We start from the raw sequence: 22,524 nt of genomic DNA, 5'->3' as shown, positions 1-22,524 counted from the left end.
AGCAAGTAAGTTTTCAATTACAAGTCACTCTATTTATTTGTAACATCAACTTAATGTGAAACCACAGCTGAACATTTTATAGAAACCATGCTGCTTCATCTATGTGCAGGGCAGAAATTTAAAATGAAAGGTTGCCAGCAGAAGATCTGAGGCGTTTGGCATCCCTCCCCCTTCTAAGTTTCAATTCCTGCAGGCATTTCACACGTTCTAAATGCATCTGGTAATCACTAATTACAAGGATCCTATTAAGAAAAAAAAAGCCAATTCAGTTCCATGTGCAACTTGATTCCAGCTTGTCTGAGTTTTATGACTGTCTGTTTAATCATAACAAAATCACATTGAAGTATGGAAAGCTGCATTCGATTGATTTCAATGGGAGCTGCAGACACTGGGGACTAATGAGGATTAAGCCTTATTATGGAGTGCCTAAACTTGGCCTGCAGGTGTCTAACTTAAAAATATCAAATTTGAAAAATATTGACCTGGAATGAACACTCTCTACCACCACTGAACCAACAAAAGAATAAAGCAAAATGACTAAAGGAAATCAGAATGAAAAAAAACCCCAAGCTGACCCAGAACACCACGGAATTCAGACTGCTACTCCAGCTCTAATTCGTCCCACTGAGCCTTGACTTTCCACCAGTTTCAGGTGTATTTGCCAAGCTGGGCACAGCATTGCAGCCCACATTAAAGAGATGCAGGTTAAATGTAACTGAAAATACGACACCCATGTCAGTAAGAGTCATGTAAGAAGCAAAAAACATTCTAAAAAACTGGAAAGGAAAAAAGCAGTGAAGAATGAACAAAAATATATTTATTTAGTTATTAGATGTGTTCTCCCCTGGTTCTGCAGAGTGAACCGGATTTAGGAGCCCTGCTGGGGAGCTCCCTGGGGCTGCGTCGTGGCTGCTCCAGGTTTTCCGTGTCCCTACTCTGCCAAGCCAGGGAAACAGAAAAAGCTGCTCAAGCTGACAAGTCCCACATCCCTGCATGGCCCAGCTGCACACCCAGGCAGCATAAACATGCAGTTCTCCAGAAGCCCTGCTGCTCACACTGCTGGGGTGGGGGACGTTGTGCAGGTCTCCTGACTCTTAGTCATATGCAGATTTTGCAGCTAAAATCTGAATCTCCACTTGTGAACCTGAACGAAAGAGATGCGACCCAGTTGTTGTGCCCCCTGCAAGTGTTTGTTATTAGAACAACCAGAAGTTTTTACAACCATAATATGCAATGTAACGCTGTAGGTTTTTATTAGATCTGGCAGACTGAAGCCAAGATGGATAAAATTCAGCTACTTCAAAGAATTAAGGCTCTGTAAAAGAGGGGGTTGTAATGGTCATGTAAAAGATTGCTCAGAACTACATAAATTTTCTGCTTTCTGTCAAGGCTTTTAAGAACAGGAACACCCTGAAGTAAAACAGAATCAGTTCTGCTCACAGATTTATGGGGTTTTGCAATAATTGAAAGTGTTTGTTAAAAAGTGTGCAGAATTTCCTTGGTGCTCACCCACCAAATTTGTCAGGTTTCCAAGCTCTAAGTATTTCCTAGATACACCCAGAATAGGTGAAAAAGGCACTTTTTTTGGCTGGAGTATTAATTTGCATTAAAAACATATTTCCCACACAGAAAAAACACATTTGAAGAGAAAAAAAATACATTGTTCAAGAAAGACAATGAGACTCACTAATTCTAATGAAATCTTAACTGTAAAATTGATTACAACCAGAGAGGCACTCATCACACTAGTGTTTCAAAATGCTTTCCAAAATGCTTTTCACAAACATCCTTCTTGTACATGTTAAATCCTGCACTGCTCTTGCCCCATTCTCTTTTTGTTTCTTCAAGTCTAGCTCTAGCTTAAAAGCATCTGATGTTCCCAAACCTTTGGTCATTGCCCCCAAACCTGTTCAGTAATTCACTTGTATTTCCTTTGTACCAAAGCAATATTTTGTGGGAATGCAATGTAAAATGAATGCCAGAGATGAGCCAGACTGAAATATGCAGAAAAAGGGAAAGGAGATTTTTGGTTTCATATTGATCCAGCAGACAGAACAGAAAACAAACAGTATGCCAAATAAATTAAAGTACATGCTAGCAAATGACACATAAGGAATAAACCCATTCATAAGTTACCTTTCCAGGAATTCACAACAGAAAAATGTGTAAGATGCAGGGCCTGTGACAGCCAGGCTGAGTAAATCTACCGCATTTAAGCATTACCCATGTTGCAAAAGAGCTCCAAAACAAAGTGGAACAAACACCATCGTCAATGCTGTTGATAAACAAGCCAGCAGGTTACACTATTTGTGCGTGGCTGTCGTGTAGGAGGAGTGGGACGGAGAAATGCATTATTACAGTAAATGTGATCAAAATGGAAGAACAACCGGAGAAAGAAAAGAGTATTTGATGAAAGAGAGCCTAAGTGACACTCACTGAAACCAATATAAAACAGGAATAAAGCCTTCAAGACTTTTTTGGCCTGAAGAAATCAAACATAGAACATTTCGGGCGTCTCCCCCCACCTACGTATTCTCAGGTTTGGTTCTCAGAGTAGCACTTGAACCAGGCATCGCACTGCATGTCTGTCTGCCCTTTGCTGAAAATGCAGCTTCAGACACAAAAATGCTGCCTAGAAAAAGCCACAAACACAGCAAGATCTGCCAGTTATCTCCTCTCCCTGTTACTTCCTGATAAAATGCTGAAACTTCAATTTAAGACAGTTTTTAACCAAAATTTTAAATCTGAAGCTTGATTTTACCCAAAAATAAAAAGTAGATAGTTTCCTCAGTTCTGCCTTGCCTACTTTAGTTTGGACAAAATGAAACTGGTACCTGCCCTGTGTGATGCAGGAAGATTTAATGCTGAATACTTTAAACTGGTCTCAATATTAAGTACAATTCTCCTTGATTAAGGTAACAGCAGATTTTGGGCAGCAATCCCCTCCAAAGAACTTAACTCCCAGATGCCCTCCCATGGAGCTGTGATATCCACAACTTGATAAACAGTCTGGTCTATGAGTGCTGGTCCCCCACACTGGGTGTGTCAAAATGCTCCTCTTGACACACACAAATTAGTGTCAGTGGTGAGTGCAAAACACTGCTTTAAACTACAGGGCTTTATTCAAAATCAATACAACACATTTTTCTTGAATTGAAACTTAGACAAAAGCAATTTACAGACATGTTTGTCCCTTCGCCAATCAGCAAATTTCTAAACATCTTTGAAGATCTCGAGAACATCTGAAAGTGAGGAAATGATTCCCCAATGAGTATAAATCCCTTCTTCAGGTAGAAATCAGTGGCACAAACGTCACCAAAAAGCCACCACAGTCGTGCTCAGGCTTGCACACATTTTACATTTGGGCTTACCATGTCAGCCACTCCACACAGGCACCTGCATGAGTGAGTTTAAAGCACAGAAACTCTTTTGAAAGGCCACAAAACACGAGCTCAGTGCCAAAAATATCACGACCACACTTCCAACATGCAAAAAAGTCACATAAGAAGTGACCAGAGGAAGTTGCAAATATCATCTCACCAAGCCATCAAAGTCACATACAGCCTACGTCAAAACACCCTCAGTACCTCTCTTGTTAAAAATGAGACCCTTCATTTCAAACACAATTAGAAGAAATCTGTTCTTCATGGGCAAATGTTCAGTTCAGCTAAAGACAATTAGTGTACACAGGTCTGGGTGCAAAGTTTGTAATACTTTGAGCCCACTTATTGTACACAATCTCTGTGGAAGCAAATTGTTAATAGAATACAAATTAATTTTTTTAGAAGTATAAAATACGTTGATAAAATAAAGCTCTCAACAATTAATATCTTTTCAATGTTATTTTCTCATTATCTCTGTCCAGCTTTAACTAGCTCAACAAATTATTTGGAGGTGGGCAAGATGGGAAGGAAGTACTCAGTTATTTGTGAAATGTCAATTGTAAATTATCCAGTAAAAAAAAAGGTTCTTTATTATTATTCACTGCCAAAGCATGGATAGGAAGCTTTCCAAAAGATAAAATACAGAAGTGAAAAGGAAAAATGCTGCAGGATAAAAGCAAGATTAATAACTATGATATTCATTGATAGTGCCCAAAATGGGTTGCTTTTGCTGAACCATTTTTAATGGAGATGTCACTGCAGTGAAACTGTGATGTTGTGACAGGAAAGGACAAAACTTTCTTGTACAATCCAAACCAAGAGATAAAAGTTAAGATATATCAAATCCATGACTCTGGAACTATGTCTCTGCAGTATAAGGAGGTAGAATATAAGAAAGTAACAGAAAGGAGATTGCTCCAAGTACAGGGGCCACGTGGCCGTGAAAAAAGGCACATGCAGACCTAGCTGCAAAAAGCTGTGCGCCTAAAGAAGGGAAATTTAACAGCAAGAAGACAAGAAGGCTTGATTTAGAAGAGGAATGCAGCTCTGTTCTATGCAAGATTCGTTCCCTCCGAACATGCTTCAAAATCCCACAACAACAACAACAACAAAAAAAAAAAAAAAAAAAAAAAGGAGAAAGAAGAGCCCATAGAAAGGTAGGAACTATCCAACCAGCCAGTTGCAAAAAAATCACTGACATTGCTTGGCTGGCAGGAACACCAATCCCAAACAACTCAGAGGCATATGCTGCTTTCCACACATTCCAGCACTCCCACACTTCTGGAAAAATGGTACCGCTGCTGCCAGAAATTCAGACTGCGCCAGCAGCATATCACAGTGTCCTGAGGCTCTAGAAGCAAGCCAAGGAAAATGAGAACTTTTGCTTCATTTTAGGAGGGAGGTAGAGCAGTCTAGAGCTCCTACAGCTGCCCCAACACAAACAGGAATATGCCCTCTGGCAGCAAACAACATCGGCCCTGGAAAAAGGAGGTTGTAATACCGCAGCTTCAAGTATTCCTTACTCAAGGGTAGAATGAATCAAAACTTCTTCTGAGGTGCAGCTTTAATGCCAATTTACAGCCAGAAGGCAAGCAAAAGATCCCCTACCCCATTCTCAAGTGCTGTGTGGACTACAGAAAATAATTTGTAGCAGATGTCCTAATGACAGAACTATCTAAGGGAATCCTGTGCCTGCTCCAGGCAGTCAATTGCCCAGGGAACAACCCAAACTCCACAAAACAGATGAGACTTCCAAAGTTCTCAGCAGAAAGCTTATCCAAACAGAGGAATTTTGGTCAAATCCAGTACAGGTGCACTGAATCTTTGCATCACTAGATTTACCCCAAAATAACTGTTTAATTTAGTTAGTGCTCTATATGGCAATAATCCTTTACTATTGCTGTACTCTTCACTGTCCAACTTTATGCCAGGAAAGCAAATAAAAGAACATTCCTACAGTTGTTCTATACAGACAGTATGAAGAAATTAAAAAGCCATTTAGGAAAAAAAGAAAAAACCTTTAAAATACCAGGTTTTGGATTTGAGGTCTTTTTGGTAGATGAGAAGGGAAAACAGGTACATGACTTCACTCTGAGGCTAGGAAGAGACCCACTAGTACAAATTTCCAATGAATGCAGATGTTACTCACCATATTTAGGGAAGGTGTCCGTCTCTGTACTGCCAGGTTAGGACATCCCAGCCTCAAATAAAGGCTCTCTGAATCAAATGAGAACTAAGTGGTTTGGAGGCAAAAGTGTATCTGTGTATATATATCTCAAGGTTTAACCTACACTCCAGGCTTAGGGAAACCCCTTTCTTACAGTCATGCTACCACTGAGAGCACATTCATCTCTCTCAAACAAACACAGCCCACACAGAACTACTTGAAAGCACTGCTTATAAGAGACCACAGAGGATTCCCTCTCATTCTTCAGATTAGCATGGAACAGTGACACAACGCTTTGCCCACGCACCAGCAAGAGCTGCTCTGTGGGAAAAGTGGTGGTCTAGCATGGTGGAAAAGCTGCATCAACTCAAGTTGAACAGAACACAAATATCAATCTAGAAGCAGAATAATTTACTGTAAGGGGCAAATAGGCCAGGGAGCCATTTCTAGGAATGCATTTTAATTAGAAGTTATTCTAAGGTTTCCCTTACAGAATCAGTGCTCAGTTTGACCAGTTACAGTCCCCTCATCAGCAGTGACATTCAGCTCTGCACCGACCAGAGAAACCACCCTATTATATCTGATTTTCATTCTGAGGAACAGAGTACATAGAGGTGAAGGCTGCAGAAATGTCTCCCCTTCACCAGACAAGAAGTGATGCAGCATTTTCAAGAATCTACTATTCATTTCAGGCTATAGCCCACTGCACACAGGGGTTGATTGATCAAGTTTCACAGATGATAAAAATTAACATTATCATGCTGTCACCTAAAAGTGAAAGATTCACGATAGGTAAGCTCAGAAAAACACTCATCTCTAAGTCTGATGGTTGTATCGGTTTCGGTTTTGATGACAACAAAACCTGTGCAGCTCTGCACCAAGGACTAAAAACCCTGCTGAGATTTTTAGGAGATTGCTGTTGTTACACTCATGATCTAACTGCCCTGAGAGCATTCCCATGCTCCTAGCAGAAATATGTCAGCTGCTCAGGAGAGCAGGATGGATCATTTTTTGTCAAAGCATTTACACTCAGCTTCTCACATGCACACAGACAGCAGTCATTTGCAAATTCATGTTCAATTCACTGCAGGTTTGTTCAAACAAAACTATTCTGGAGACATTTGCAATTACAACAGAGGAAACAATAGGTCAGAATCAGGATGTGGGAAACCAAGGTCCAATTCTTTCCCCTGCCTTTCCCTGAAGGGAGTTTAACTGTGTTTGTACCTCCTGCATAAATGTTTTAACTGCTGGAGATGCAGGGTGATTTCTCCAGTCTTTTGCAATAACAGTGTTCCACTACAGATGAAGAATTTGCTGTCACTTTCTCAGACAAAATGTTAATGACTTCAGCTTGATGGTTTGCACATTTACCAACAAGAGTTCAGATTTACTGGCTGCCTGCTTAAAATAAATTAAAAAAAAAAGCAACAGCACCCCAACATCTTCCACTTCTCAGAACAGCGTCCTGTACAGTCAGCTCCACATCAGTCACTTTTTCTTACCCTGATCTCTTGCTTCATTCTATATAAGCATTTAGAAAAAGCTGAACAGCCTCAACAGGGGACATTTGAAAGCAACCCACCAGCAAGGGCCCAGTAGCGAAGTGCTGGAGCAGTGTCTTGGGAGGTGAGTGACACATACTCAAACCCAAGCAGCAAAAGAAATCAAAGCCAAGAGCATCCTCTGAGAGGAAATGCTTTTCCCACTGGATGACTGAATAAGAAGGGAACAGCATTAAATATTACTCAGCAATGCATTCATGCAGAATACAGCAAATTTAGCCTTCTATGGTTTTGGCTTTCACTGCACTCAAACAGCTTTCAGCTTTGGACTGACCAACCTGCTTAATTGCAATGGGACTGGAAAGAGTTCAAGGCGTGGTTGGCATTTGGTCATCTTGTGTCAGCTCAACAATGATGGGGCTTACTTAAAACTCTGCATGTGTGCTGCTCCTAGGTTTATTATCCATCACCTGTTCCACAGAACCACTGTGGTTTCTACCAGGGAGGCCAGGAATAGCCACCTTTCTCCTCATGCAGGACAAGGCAAAGCCAGGACTGTTAAGATTTTAAGATCAGGTGCCTTCCATGAGTTACGAGAAGTGACCAAAGACAACTGATTTTGGTAAGCATTCCCTGAATAAAAGGCAAAACACAAATATTTTAACTGGAGTCCTTCTGAGCCTGGACATTTCCTGTTCTGCTGGGCTACTCCAAGCACCAGCCATGCCCAAGGCAGGAACAGGCAGGGATGTGATGCTCTACCCGTGCAGAAGAGGTTAACACGGCACAGCATCCTTCCTGCTTCCAGAGAAGAGGAGGTGAAAACGTGGGCCCTTCCTTTCCCTTCAGGGAGAGGGCTTCACAGCCCTCCTGACTCAAACAATTAAGAGGGTTTTCTTTTTTAACTCCTGTAAACACTGGTGATATGAAAGTATTGACATTTTCAGCACAGCACAGCAGGCACATCAAAGTGTTTTGTAGAAGCAGAGAAAAGCAGACAATGGAAAAATTGAAGGGGGAACCCTCTCTTTTAACCTCCAGTGGAAAATTGTGGGGGTACAGCAGAAATCACCTTTTTACCTGACTTTCCCACTGCTCCCATTCAGAAGAACAAAACCCCTTTGGCTACACCACACATAACTGAATAATAAAAATTTCATTGCTTCTTAGGCATAACCAAACCACTTATCTAGAAAAAGACCAGGTTGGATAGTTGCCATTCAAATTATTTTATTGTCCACTGAAGAACTGCTTGTTTAGGGGCTTTCCATGGGGGAAAAAGAAGGAAATGAGTTAGAGAAAATTTAATATAATGCAAAGACAACAGTTTAAAGTACAGATCCTTGGTGACTTGTAAAGGGCTTAATTGCCATGTAAGTATTATTCAGGAGAGAAAAGACCACTACAAAGAAGAGGACTGGGGGAGAAAAAAGGCAATTTCAAGAGTACTCAAAACACTTTGGGACTCCAGTATTCTGGAGAGGCAGCTTAAGACAGATTTGCTGTCCAGAAATGTTCTGAGATTTGGCTTGAAGCTGACACTTTGATACCACACTTGGGGCATTAGGAGTTTGTTCTGCTGAAACAAGGCAGCCTGCTGTTCTCCACACAAGTCTTACTCCCTGGCTGTCTGCAGCTGTCCTCCTCTCTCTCTGGTGCACGAACAAGAACTGCTCCCACGCACTCAGGGTTTTCTCAAGCTAAAATACTCTCTTCTGCTTCACTCACAAGTAGGTTGGCTGCTCTTTTTTAGTTCTATATGCTTAAACAGGTTCACATGCCCCAGATCAAGAAGCAGCAGTGAGACAGCCAGTCCCAGTTGTCAGGTTTTTGAGGTGAACTAAACATTTAAAGGTGAGGTTACCTCTTATCCACACTTCATACACTATTAAAATATATTTTTGTGCTCACAGAAGTGACTTTCTGAGGGAGGTAGATGCTGCTGCCCAGCTCTACCCTAAATTTTAGTGAACTGCTTTGATTTTAGTTTGGACCAAAACAGCTTTTGCTTGAGATGTATTAAAAGTCAAGGCACTTCCCACCCATTTTGTTCCTGCTTGCTGTGTGGCTTTACTGCTTAGCCGTGAACGGAAGACCACCCACAACAAATTCTCCCTTCCTTATGGAAAAATTGGAAATGCCACAGCTCCTTTATGAGGTCTTAGATGGTGATTCTATGAATTCTTTACTTTTACTCAAATATATTATGCTATTTCACTGGATTTTCCTGAAGATGTTCATGAATTTGATAGAATATCAAGTATGAAAACAGGCTTTACATCAGGCCAGCAGCAGGCTCCAGCAGAACATCCCTTCCATCACATTTGTCAATCCCACAAACTTTAAGCATGCAGCTTAGTGTCAGGGAGGTTTGACTACAAATCTTTTTTTCTTGGGAATAAGGCCACCTTGTTCTCCAGCTGGTTGCCCACCCACTGGTCTCTACCACTACATTTTTTGCTGAAATACTTCACTGTTTATATTCTAGTCCAAGATGGAATTAAACCTAATTTTAAGCAGTGTGTAAATCCACCAAGAAAGCATTTTCTCATTCTGCACCAACTTCAGAGAGGTTTCTTTCCTATCCATACACACTTTCACCTGCCTGCCAATTAACAAGAGAGAAAAGTCAACCCTGAAGCTATACTAAATTTACTACTGTCTAGGTCAACAAAATCTTAAAGCAACATTTAGTGGTTTGACAGAAAAGTGACCTTTTCCTCATAGAGACATGGTATTTTTGCAGGAAGCAAAGCATTTTCACCCAGATTCAGGGACTGCCAAAACCTGCAAGTTGCAGACACTTTCCTGCCTTTTGCTCTTTCTTGGCTGGGCTGCAAAAATAAAATCAGACACAGAGCTCAGAGGACTTAGAATTTTCTCAACAAGGTGATCTACCACAAAACTAAGTTTTCCTGGTCTCTGATTTTCATCTCAGCAGCAAGGAGTGCAGTGAGCTGTGTTCACCCAGAAGAGTGGATACCTCCACAGAAAGGGCTAAGGATAGAATAAGGTGATACACAACAGCTGCATGAGTCTGGGTTAAAAGTGAAAGGAAAAAGGAAGCAAAGTAAGAAAAGGAAGAAAAAGTAATTCTTATGTACCCAGTGAGAGGTGGTGTTTGCCATCAGTACAGGTGGCTGGATAGAGCAAGATGCCTCCACCTGGGTTTGCAGCTGACCAAGGACAAAGAGAAGCAAAGGTATTTCACAGGAGGTATCCTGGTTGTTGGTGGACAGGAGGAAAGGCACTTGGGAGGAGAGGAAGATGGTGAGAGGTGACACATCTACATTTCAGATGAGAACTGTACTCTTTCCCAGCTTCTCTGGAGGATCTGATGACCTTTCCACAACCACCAGCATTCAGCACAACACTGAAGCAGAAGTTGTTTGCCCCACTTTCCCCATGCAGCACATGAATCTAATTTTCCCTTTTTGCGAAATCATGAGTAGTATCTGCTTACAACTCCGCAATATTGTTGTCCAAGTGTGTGGTAAAGCTAATAACCACACTAGAGAGAGCTCTCTGGCTGTCAGGAGCCAGATCCAAATATTCCTAAGGCAGCTCTCCATCACATAAGCATGCAGACACACACACACACAAATCTATAAATGCAAACACTCCTATATATCCCACAAGCAAACTGCCTTAGAGCTGTTTCCTGTTACCAAAAGAAAGGACTATAAAAATGAAGGAACTCCTGATCTTAGGCTGCTCTTTCCACCTCACATGACCTTAATTTTATGGAAACTGTACCCGTGTGTTATTTAGATTTTACTCATAAAACATAGACAGAGGCAGTATATAGGCATTGGGGAACAATCAAGAAAAATGTAAAACTTCTTTGAACAGTAAAGAAAAAAGTTGCTAAAATGATTAATTTTTATAAATTATGTAAGGAAAAGCCATTTGCTGTAGTGGAAATAAGGTATTTTTTTATTTTCTGTTTTCTTTTAAAAAGAAAAAGAAGGAAAAAAACAAAGTTCTTGGAGCACTAAAATGCTGTAGCAAACAAAGTTCTACTTCCCTTATGTACTTTCGCAGCAATTACAACCTAGAAAAAAACATTAAACACTGAGGATTATTTTATAAGGTAGGGATATTTATCCACCTACTAATCATGACCTTACTCTAAGCTTCTGGAGTTCTTTGTGCATCCTACTTTGAAGGAAGCCTTAAACCACAGCAGAGTGCCAGTGAGTCTGATAAATTACTATTTGTAAGTCTTCTAAATGTTTGCAAGCACTCAAGTTTAGTTCAACCCAAACTCCTAAAAAGTATATTCAGCCTTTGCAAAGGGAATATGGACAATGAAAAGCAATTGAATACATATGAGAGGATTATTTGGATGAGACTTTACCTCAGGAGAAAAATAGTAATGGTCACAGAAATAAAATTGTATTCAATATTAGCAGTTCACAGCTAATCAAAGTGCCATGGTAATTGTCTAGGTAGAGATCTCATTACATAAATGCTGTGGTATTTTCAAAGTTTCTACAGGATGCACGGACTCTTTTTCCCTTTTCAGAAGTAACAAAGGCAGTCATGTCCAAATTTTCCAAACCAGCCAGACTCCATGCTGTGTACCTAAACACCGTATGGAACTATCAAGAGAGCACTCAGCCAGTCAGCTCCCAGCAGCCACATTTAAGCCAGGCTTAAATCCAAGACAGAGCACAGATATGGATGAACCTGGGTGCCAGCATTTGCAGGGCAGCCCAGCTCCTTTGGTCCTGTTATCAGAGAGGATTGCAGCTAAGCAAACCAGGCATTTTAGGGCATTGCTATGGGATTTTGAGTCTTCAGTATCAAATACCTTTGAAGAGATGCAAACGCAAAAGCATTTTGGGAGTTGAGGGATGGAGCTGTGTCCTCCCTTTCAGCACAGGCACTCCTGTCAGGAAGTTAGGAACTGACTGTCTCCCGGTCTGGTTCAGAGCAAGGCCCGTTCCAAGCATTCTTCCTAAGGAAATCCCCCCACCTTCAGCAGAGTGGTTTTTTAACTGCTCTCTTTCTTGCAGCATTAGTCAAAGGCTATGGGAAATTGTACATCTTTGTGGCTTTTATTAACTTATTTCCTTTCCAGCAATATGATGTAAAACCAGTAGTGAGACTGAGTGGTGCTATCAGCAGCCTCATGGTCCTTTTCAATGCGCAATAACCACCATATCTCAATAGATAACCACAGCCTTAGAGACCTTAATATTGAACACATTGATACAAAATGCCTTTAAATGGTTCCTTTTGTGCTTTCGGGAGTTGTTTTACTGTAGCCTGTAGAAGTTCTCAGGTAAACTCTGAAAATAAGGAAGGAAATCCAGAGCTGAAAGAAGGTGCAAAGTAAGTGTTCAGAGGATAGACCTGGATTGCCTGCAGACCTCTGTAGACATGAGAAGACAGGACCATGGCCTACTTCAAATGGCAACCTCCATCTCCTGTATGCACACACAGCGATTTGGGAATGGGTCAAAACTCCAGCATGACAGAGTTGCAGCAGTTACTTCAGATGAAAGAAAGTGATAGACGATGGTTTCAGAATATTGCAGCTTAAAGCACCAGGGCTAAACCAACAGTAATATAGATATGAGGACAGTCAGATTTATAATGAAAGAAGAAAATTGTAAGCCGTGTTCCACGCCTAAAAGAACCATTCGTAAAGCAATTCAATTCTGAATCCGTAATGAACACACACAGACACGCACAAAAAAGCTCAAACCAAACGACACTCTTGCTGAACTGATCTTAGTATCTAGTGCTAGAAACACACAAACTACTACGGTTTGGGGTGGTTTTTTTGGTTCTTTATGCAGAGTTGCAGAGATACAGAACTGCTTTTTAGCTAGAGACTGGTTTTGATCTCCTAGACTTCTAAGGTGCTTACTTGTTACCGGAATTGCCATGAGTTCCCCAGTAAACAAACTAGCAGCAACACTGCTTGCTTACCCTACAACTCCCCCAGACCTTCCTCTGCTTTCAACTGCAACCTACACAATGGAACAGGATTCTATTTTAGCAATAATACAATTTCATAGTTGGAATCCCCTTCAGTTTGAGGCAAACAGCAGCAGTGACTCATCACAAGGCATTTTAAAAAAAGGGGATTTCCTACTGAAGTAAAGCACCAATGAGCATCACAGAAGGCAAAAATCAGCGAAGATCACAGGAAAGAGGGACACCAAGGATTCCTCAGGGAGGTGATACAACTACAGAAAAAAAAGTAATGGCTTTTATTTCAGCTGGAGGCTCATGATCCAAACTGGATTTGTTATTCTGAAACTGAAACCAGACACACACCAGAGCGTGAGGCTTCACTCTAAAACCCAGCTGAGCCAACACACAGCTGCTTTCAGCAGCCAGCAGCGATTTTGGAGTTTTTGATTAATTCTGGATTCTGGCAGGGGCAGAACTATCATACACATCATCTACAATATGGTACCTAGAACACAGAACTAGGCTTGGTTTAACTGCTGAACAAGGCCGTAGAGGGAAATGTTACCAGGCAGCAGCCATTCCCCAATACCTGGGCTCCTTCCATGAGTCAGAGCCAAGCGTCTGCTGCTTTCAGTAAGTATGAAGGTCACCTTTCAAGCTACTGTTTCTAGTAAAAATAAACTCCCCTGCACAGTAAAGGCAGGAGAGTGGTTGCAAACTACGTGGGTTGTTTCATACGTAGGCTGTTCATAGGAAGGGGCCACCTCCTGCCTTGAATACAGATGCCAGCAATTAGGATTTTTAGTAACTAGGTGTTTGCCCAGTGGGTGAGGCTCTCAGACCCTCGGGCTGGCACACCAGGAAATCGGCAGAGGCATCACGTTTTTAGGCAAAGATCAGCAGGCAGAGCCTGAACCCGGGGTTGTTCTGCCACTGAACCACAGTGCTACTTCACCAAGTCACAACTTCTGTCTGCTTCAGTCCAGGAGAGAATGAAAACTGCACAGCTTCATGGCCCTCCTGCAGTCAGCCTCCCAACAAGAGGCATCGCTGCTGACTGAGCTGCTTTAGGTATCATCTCTGCACTGAGTTTGGCTACAGAAGTTCTACTTCTTCACTACAGAGAGATGGGAACAGGAACCAACACCAGCAGGTCAATCTGTCTTCTTCCTCTGCCCTCTACCTGTGCTCTAACATGAAAACAAAACACCACAGAACTGAGCAACAATTCAAGTACCTCACTTTCAAATGCCAGGCATGAAAAGCAAGAAGTAAGCAGGCAGTGTCAATATATATGAATTAAAAGGAAAGCAATGTACGGGGTATAAAACAGCTTCATTTCTCCACAGGAGCTGCAGAAGAAGACCGGGCCAACACTCTCCCCAGTTTGTTTGTACATTATTAATAACTGTATAAATTAGAGGAGATCAAACTCACCCCTTTGCAAAAGTGTCATTCTTTCACAGCAGAGTTTTGGGGAAGGTGTTTGAATAGAACAGGTCCTCTGGACAGACTTAGAGATTCAGGTGTTAAGAGACCTCTTTTTACTTTTCTCAGGCTCAGCTGGCCCAGTGCTTGCATCTAGGGTAAAGACACAGAAACAAAGAACACTGTCAATGGAATCAAGAGCATCAAAGGACTGCTCACACAGCTCCACAGAAGCCTGCAATGGCTAAGGGAGGGGCAGAAAGCCAGAGGCACAAGGCATTCAAGGGAAGGAAAGGCTGAGTGTTTAGACAAAGGAAAAAAATGATCAGTACAGCTGGGCTGTGCTGGAAGACAACCCACAGCATTTTCCTGGAAGTCTCCAATTCCTCCTTCTCAGTCAGTAAAGGATCAAGCTAAATTTCCATTCATTATATTTAAGCACAGGCAGAAGAAATATTCTTCTAAGCAAGTAAGAAACAGTAAATCTTTGTCAAATCTCTTTTCAGTCCTCTTCCCGAAATTCTCTTCATGTAGCAATTTATCTTGCTACATCTCCGTCACGATAATCTCCACACCCATAGGCCCAGCAGTAAAACTGATTCAAATTTTTCTAAAAAAACCTGGTCTGTCTCAAAAAAACCTGCTCTGGTCCCCCAGGGGTAGCTGGGATTCATCTTCTGACAAGAAGGGCAAGGCTGAAATGCCAGATGAGTGAAGCTTGCAAACCAGCATAGAACTTTAAGGACATAAAAGAGATCCATTTTTTATGCAGTCTACAGGGGCTTTCGGTTACCCCCAGACTTGGCCATTTCCACAAAATGAGAGCAAGCAACAAGAAACAAATCTTCCAATACATCTAGTCAAAACAGTTATCCAGTATCACTAAATAGGAAAAAAGGTCCCTCCAATTAGGTAAAAATTGCCAGAAGGTTCTATAAACGAATTATTGGATAGCGAAGTACTGATTAAAGTTCTCTAAATACTCGTTTTTGAACAGATTTTTTTCAATTGTTTGGGATACTTTTCCCAGCCAGTTTTTCCTCAGCACATCAAACCTTTAGCAGGCAGGAGCTAGGTACTGCGTCCACCTAAATTACGCCAGCTGCAACTGATCCACAACATTCCCACTTCTGATTGTTTCACTCTGAAGTGAATCCGAATATGTTTATTTCTAAAAGTTAAATTTTATTTCTAGATAGCATTATCTGTACATACACAAAGGGTGAAGTGTTTAAGACCTCAGTGGACTAAGGAAGGACAATTTCAACATGAGAAAGTTTATCTCTACAGTTTATTTTTAATTACAGGTGAGTGCAGAGGTTTAAGTGTATCCCACGTGGAGTATTTGGGCAGCTTTTTGCACAACAAGCCTTCCAGTTTATTCCTTCCCCCAAAAAGTTGTAGGCGATTCTGTGAAACATCCCACAAGGTGTCACTAGAGATGCATCAGCCAAAATACTCGAACGCCCTTCCCTTTCCATGTTCCCCCTTCCTAGGAAACATGTTAGACAGCTTTGGAACAGGATGAGAAGGAGTTAATGCCCGAGCAGGAGAGTCCTGGTGCAGCGGGAGCCTTTCAGCTGTGCTCTGTAAGCAGCAAGGCAATGACTTGAACAGTAAATGAACTGTGTACACACAGATCAATGGGAAATGCAGACAACTTCAGCCATCAACTTTTAATGAACTACCTCAAAAAACTGACCATAATACAGAGAAACAAACAAGATCAATCATCAGCTCTGCCTCAGTTCCACGTTAATGCCAGAAATGATGTCTTGTCTCATTTTATTTTGATCATCATGCCCATTTTTCACTCCTAACCCTGAAAGCTACACAGATGTCTTGCAAAAACCTGCTATTAGATATAACGGTGTGCTTGTTCCTCATTTAGAGTTATCACTTAAAGCCCTTTCTATTGAACACTGCGTGAACACAGCATGAATTCAAAACTACTGTGTTGGATTAAGAGTATATTCCATATATCCTCCCTTCTACCACCCCCTGTATTTCCCTTCCTTGAAAAAAAAAAACCAAACCAGATCTCACTTGAGAGAAAGGTTGCTTAACATTTGAAAACCATCTTTGATACAGCTCTCATGCAGAAATTACACTCCAGTGTCTAATTTTTCAAAATCTCTAAATCAGTAGGATTTATTGCCTTAGAAGATGACATAATTACTCACAGGTGAACAGAGGCACATCACTGACACAGCACCCACCTGCTCCAAGATGACCCAAGTACACCAGGTGTGAGGACTTACTTTGCCTATTGCCTGGCAGACACACAGCTGCAGCACAGCTTCCAGGAACAAAGTTCCAGGAGCATTTGGGATCTCCAAAATAGATGAGAAAAATCAGGAAGGAATAACATGGCTACTCTGTAAATTTACTTTGAGAGGAAAATACCACATGCTAAGAAAACAAACATTAATATGTTCCTTCAAAAGAAAAGAAAAAAAGCCAGTGTTTGCCTTGTTTTTTTACATGATTATCAAATATTTCCATTCAAAACAGCTGATTACTGGAAATTCTGAAAGTTCCTTTGCCTGTTCAGGTTACTTTGCAAACAAACCAACCACTTCTGTGGCTACATCCTTCTGTGCTCCTCCCCCCTCATCAGTAAAGTGGGTTTCTTCGACTTCAGACTTTATGAACACACATCAATCAATACCTTATTGAAAAACCATTATCATTTCATGGGCAAATTATAACAAAGACTTTCCACTTTTCCTCATGGTTTGTGTCACCTTCGATATCCAGGATTCTTATCCTCCATTTATACTCTGAACAAGTTCACGTAATAATTTCTTCATTTGCCCTAGTATTTGTGGAGCTTTAACTTAAATCACTATGGCAAGGCTTGTATTTTACAGCTGATCTTTACAGGCTGCTAAATTTGTTTCCCTGCACAAGGGTATTTTTTGCTTTTTTTTAAACTTTACCAGCAAAGTTCTTCCACTCCCTTTGAGAATTTAGAGGCTTTTTTGTGTGTGCATAAAATGTTTAAATGAGTATCTGTGAAGACTGTAAAAAAAACATCACTTTTTGAAACCCTTTATATTTTTAAGTTCACCATTTAGGAACTGAGATTTCTTCTGATTGCTAATAAGTAACACTTTATTCTCTCCCCTTTCCATTTCCCCTTTGGCTTCCCTCCACTATATCATCAGATTTGGGAAGGGGGATGCCTACAGCTACAGGATTTTTAGTACACTCTGGGGAGTCTGGAAAGTCTGAAGTCTGTCAAAGAGCCTTGATCTCTATTACTTTTTCGCAGATCCATTCACTAATTTGTATTTCAAATGCTCAGCTTCAAAACCAAGAGAGACCTAAGAGTGGTAATTGTGTGTTCCAAAGCCAAAGGGATGACTTGTAGATGAAAATTCAAACATCTAAGATATGACTTTAAAAAAAACCCAAACAAAACGTTAAAAACAATTTTGACTGGGTTGTTTATACCATTGGTCCTCAGTCACTCATGAGCTCCAACTGTTTTTCAAAGCACTATTTCACAAAGGAAAAAAACCAATAATCCAACACCTCTTTCCACGTTTCCCTCTAATCCTACAGAAAGAAGAACTCTAACAAACCCTTACCAAATCCTACCATCAAATCCATGCTTCCAAACGCCCATAGGACAGTTCCCCTAGGAGGGACTGGAAGAGCTCAGCTTTTCATGTGCAGCAACGATGCCATCTACAGCCCGAGCTGGGCCACAACAACCCCACCGAGCTGCCGGAGCCAAAGAGATTGCTTTCAGATAGATGTGGTTTTGCTACGTATCTGCTCATCCGAAATTCAAGTCTGCCTGAGGCCGAAACTTTAATATGATATTTCATATTGATATTTAGGAGGATATATTTTATACTTTACCCATGGAGACACTAAACATTTTCTAGCTGTTTATTCTCAGGTTGCATGATCTTTAAGATTCTTCAGCTATGGACTGAACTCACTAATAGCTAAATTGGGCGTTCAGTAGACTTATCTACTAAAACATGTGTTAGAGGCAAGAAGTAGAAGAACACTACATTTCTGTTGTCACACACACAAAAGACACTACACAGAGTGTATTTTACAGACTCCCAGAAGAAAGTTACTGGACCTTTTTATAATCCATAGTTTAGCTGTCATCTGTACAATAAAGACTGACATCTACATATTTGATGCAAGAAAAATCAACTGTCCCAGTGCAGCTGGCACGTTACTGAGAAGCCTCACTTCCTAGGAATTAGAAATTTGTAAAGTCAAAGAAAAAAATATTAAAATGGAAATATGTCAATAAGCAGCCTGAGAAATAAAATGTCAAGATATAAAGTCAATTCAGAAACAATATATACACATGCAAGCCTAATGTAACCAGTAGAGTGGGCAAGGTCTTTCCAAGGGTGCCTGAAATAAGGACTGGAAATGCAGGTCATAATCTGATAATCAGACTTGATAGAATACAAATTCTGAACCACAGGGCTGCTTCACTTTGTTCTCAAAATTCAGTGCCTGGTTATTCTAATCTGTATCAGAGAGATAAGGTCACAAGGAACTCAAGGAGTTACTTCAGGAAAAGCAATAGGGGAAGAAAAAAGGACAGAGAGTAAGTGAAAAAGACTAAGTGAAACTGATGAGAAAAAGAAAAGGAGCAAGGCAAAAGTCACAAGTAAAAGCTCAACTTCCTACTAAACACGCAGACAGGAGCCCTGATACAAATTGAGAACTGTAATTCCACCTCTTCCCACACACTCCAGTTAGCAGCTTTCTCACCCTGCTCAGCAGAATCTGGGCACTAGGGAAAGACACCTTACAAGGTAATTAAGAAGAAAATTTTTTAAAAACCCAAACATGTTGACCTCTTTCTTTTACAAGTAGAAATAGTATTTCAGAAAAAATTTTTTTCCTAAAATAACTGAAATCTTTTTCTCCTCCAGTGTGATGGCTCTGTAAGTTGATGCACTTCTGCTTTATTAAGTCAGTCAAGAATTCATTTGTCAACATGGAAAATACAGTTCAACCCTGACTCATTTTTGCTTGAGCAAACTGTTGAAGCAGAAAATGAAACTAAAATATTGCACCTGTGATACCACAGGAAAACTATGTCTGATCCTGCAACAACTGTATGTCCATACATTTAAATATTTATCAAGGTGGCATAAATGCAAATAGCAAGGATGCCTATTTCAGATGGGGAAGTGAAATGGATTTACAGGTCAGATACAAGAGCACTGAAAAAAGCCTGAAAGCTTTCTCATGTATTTCCAAGACATAACAAGAGATTTATGGAGACCTTGCCTTAAATTTTACATCATTTAATTATGGCTTTGCTCAGGGGCATGGGGAAAGATGGTGTAAGACCATACAATTTAATAAAACATGGAAAAGATTAGAGACAAAGGAAAAAAGGACCATGTCCAAGGGAATAGGAAATTCACCTGATGAGAGGGAGTTCTGAGAAACCCTGGTGCAATTAATTTGGAAAAACTGAGTGATGGCACTGGAAAGAGCAAATAAAAACTAGAAGGCTATAAAGAGATTTCAAGCAGAAACTTTAAAAAAAAAAAAAACAACAACCCAAAAACGTTTTCCTCTAGGAAAGAAGTGCTAAAGCAGAAAAGTTTTTCAATGTAAGCACACTATGTCATTTTAGGACAGATCCCTTTCAAAAACTGACTATATTACACAATATGTTTGGGGCAAAGGTTTTATGATCATTTCTCCAAAGAATAGGAAATAAGCAGAAGTTTCTGCTTTGTGAAAAAAAAGGAAAATGGAAGGAAATAAGAGCTTTTCATAGAAAGCTTTGTATTACTTCACAGGAGGCTGATAAACAAAAAACATTTTTCAGGCAGCAAGACATCTTTTCAAGTCTTGGTTGGGATTTTAAGCACCCTACAGGGCACAGATGCAATTTCTATTAGTTTGTTTGTATCTCTATTAAATTTCTTCTTTTATGAATGCATAAGGTACATGCAAATACCCTTAAACCTTCTCAAAAACAACCCTGGCTAGTAAGACAGCACTTTTGTAGCAAAACAAACCTTGTGTGAGCCTCACTTTGAAGACTGAGAGTCTGTATTTTTTGGAATGAAAGGAACCAGGTTTTACTGCTTCTGACTGACCATGTTTTGTTGTACTGATGTGGACGAAGAGCTGGGGGGAGATTAAACTCTCATAATAAAGCAGCACGTGACCCTTCATCTCAGATCTCACCAGAGCTTTTAAAATAACTTCATAATCCATCAGCTTCACTAGAGCTTCAATAGGGGAAGCTAATGATGGCTTGAATGTCCAGCAGTATTCCTGGAAGCCAGTTTTGAGGTGTCAAAGCAGGACTTTGAATCTAGACAGAAATAAAGAGATTGCTATGTCAATGTTTCTAAAGGAATACACATAATCTAACCTCTTGTCTTTAATGTACATTAAATTCGTATTTACTTGTTTCCTCCTCAGCCTGGCAAAGCTCTTGCTCCGTTCCACTGCTCCCACCTGGAGAGGCACCAGAACAGCAGCTGTTGCTCTTCCCAGCCTTTTGCCCTGCGCACTGAGATGCTGTTCTGCTCACAAAACTGCTCTCTGAATACAGTTCCTAAACCTTCCCAGCTTTTCTAACACTCACATCAACTCTAATCTATATAAAAACATACCTCACCACAATTATCCTCCTCTCCCATCTCTCCAAGTTAACAGCTCTACCAAACCCTTTCCTCTACTTATGCCTTTTTTTTTTTCCTGGGCAGTAATAATCTAGTTCTCCTCTTCAATCCTCTTTGTGTATTTCTCTGATGTCTCAGGTGTCCCTTTCACTCTGCCGGATCACTGGTTTCAACAGCTTCTGCCATACTCAGACTGTCAGCAGCACATACAACCACTGCACATTAGCTAATCCTGTAATCAGCACACAGACAGGGCTAACACACATCACCAGGCTGAGAATTTATGTACATATTTCCTTGATGCAGGCACACCACACATCTCTGCTGCTTTGGCAATCACTGGCAACTGGTTATTCCTTGGAACAGGCTGATATTGGATATTTTTTAATTGCTACTGTTATAGCTACTGAGAAGGTTCACTCCCGTCTACTCACTGTTTTCCTTGTTAATGCCCTCTGGTATCAGTTGGACAAGCTCACAAATCTGACACTTTTTCCTCATCCACTCAATTTCCAGAGTCTCTGTTCAGTTGAATGTGTCCTTTCAGGCTCCTGTCTTCATCAGCCTGTCAGTTCCTGGCATCATCTCACTGCAACTTAAAGGCTTAGCCCCTTACAGCTGAGAATAAAAGAAGTTTCTCTTTAATTTTATCGAAGAAATTAGAAGAAATTCATAACTAAGATAATAAACTCGAAGAAACATTTTTCCTCAAAGAAGACAACAGCTTTGATAAACATTCTCAGTTTAGGGAAATGAGCGTGGTTATTTTTTCTGTTCTCTGATAAATTCATTAGCCAGGAGTATTTTTGTGATCAGATGAACCATGCAATTCTGTTACTGGGAGACCGAAGTAAGCACAGGCAGCCTGGGGGACAGCAGGGCTGTCCCTCCCACAGCAGTGCCAGCTTCCCCTGGTTTGAGGCAGTCAGCTGCAGCCACACACAGGGTACAAGCCACTGCCAGGAACAGGCTACTAGCCTGGACTCAAAACGACCCCACTTCAACAGAACAACTGGTTTTGTTGGTTAAATCAAAGCTGAAGCTCTGACAGGTTTAAAAAAACTTGGGCAAAATCCTGATTGTGCTTAAGTCAATAATGGATCTTTTATTCCCTGCAGTGAGGACAAGATTACCTGGCTTCATGAAAACTACTCTGCCAAAAATGCGCAAATAATATAATTACCATTAAAAACAGTATGAGAACTGTCTTTTGTATTTTGGTTTATATTTAATCTAACCATAGCCATACCTCTCTATGCTGACACTTTTGTCACTTCTCTTCTACCAAGAGATTGGACTTTTTTTCCCCTTTCTCACCTTACTCTGGGAAGTCCTTTAAATCGCAGCTCTCAGGATTACAGTAGCAGCTGGCACCTGTAACAGGACTGGAATTTAATTGCTAAAGAGGCACAGATAAGCTCACATGAATCTTTAAACGAAGAGAGAGTCAAAGTGAAGTTTACAGC

The 22,524-nt window shown here is 40.7% G+C and overlaps 1 protein-coding gene across 4 annotated transcripts in view; it reads right to left on the bottom strand.

Moving 5' to 3' along the window:
• Positions 1-22,467, bottom strand: part of TNIP3 (TNFAIP3 interacting protein 3) — a 57,582-nt gene extending 35,115 nt beyond the window's left edge. Inside the window, exons 1-4 of one of the 4 annotated variants that reach the window (XM_042048526.1) lie at positions 22,376-22,467; positions 21,493-21,676; positions 20,616-20,745; positions 14,424-14,567 (exon numbers count right to left, since the gene is read on the bottom strand). Coding sequence is in view for 2 of the 4 variants with exons in the window: in XM_042048524.1 (XP_041904458.1) it covers positions 5,533-5,535 (3 nt within the window). In the remaining 2 variants the exon portion in view is untranslated. Of the gene's footprint in view, positions 1-5,532; positions 5,716-14,423; positions 14,568-20,615; positions 20,746-21,492; positions 22,313-22,375 lie in introns of those variants that run through there. The other 3 variants (XM_042048527.1, XM_042048524.1, XM_042048525.1) reach the window with 3 other exon arrangements.
• Positions 22,468-22,524: the final 57 nt, after the last annotated feature.

This window comes from Corvus kubaryi, unplaced genomic scaffold (assembly GCF_017639235.1).
Source record: "Corvus kubaryi isolate FWS band 111438036 unplaced genomic scaffold, C.kubaryi_AGA036_p1.0 67, whole genome shotgun sequence".
Classification (NCBI taxonomy): domain Eukaryota; kingdom Metazoa; phylum Chordata; class Aves; order Passeriformes; family Corvidae; genus Corvus; species Corvus kubaryi.
The sequence above is the reverse complement of the archived record's forward strand: the minus strand, read 5'-3'. Positions and strand labels throughout refer to the sequence as shown.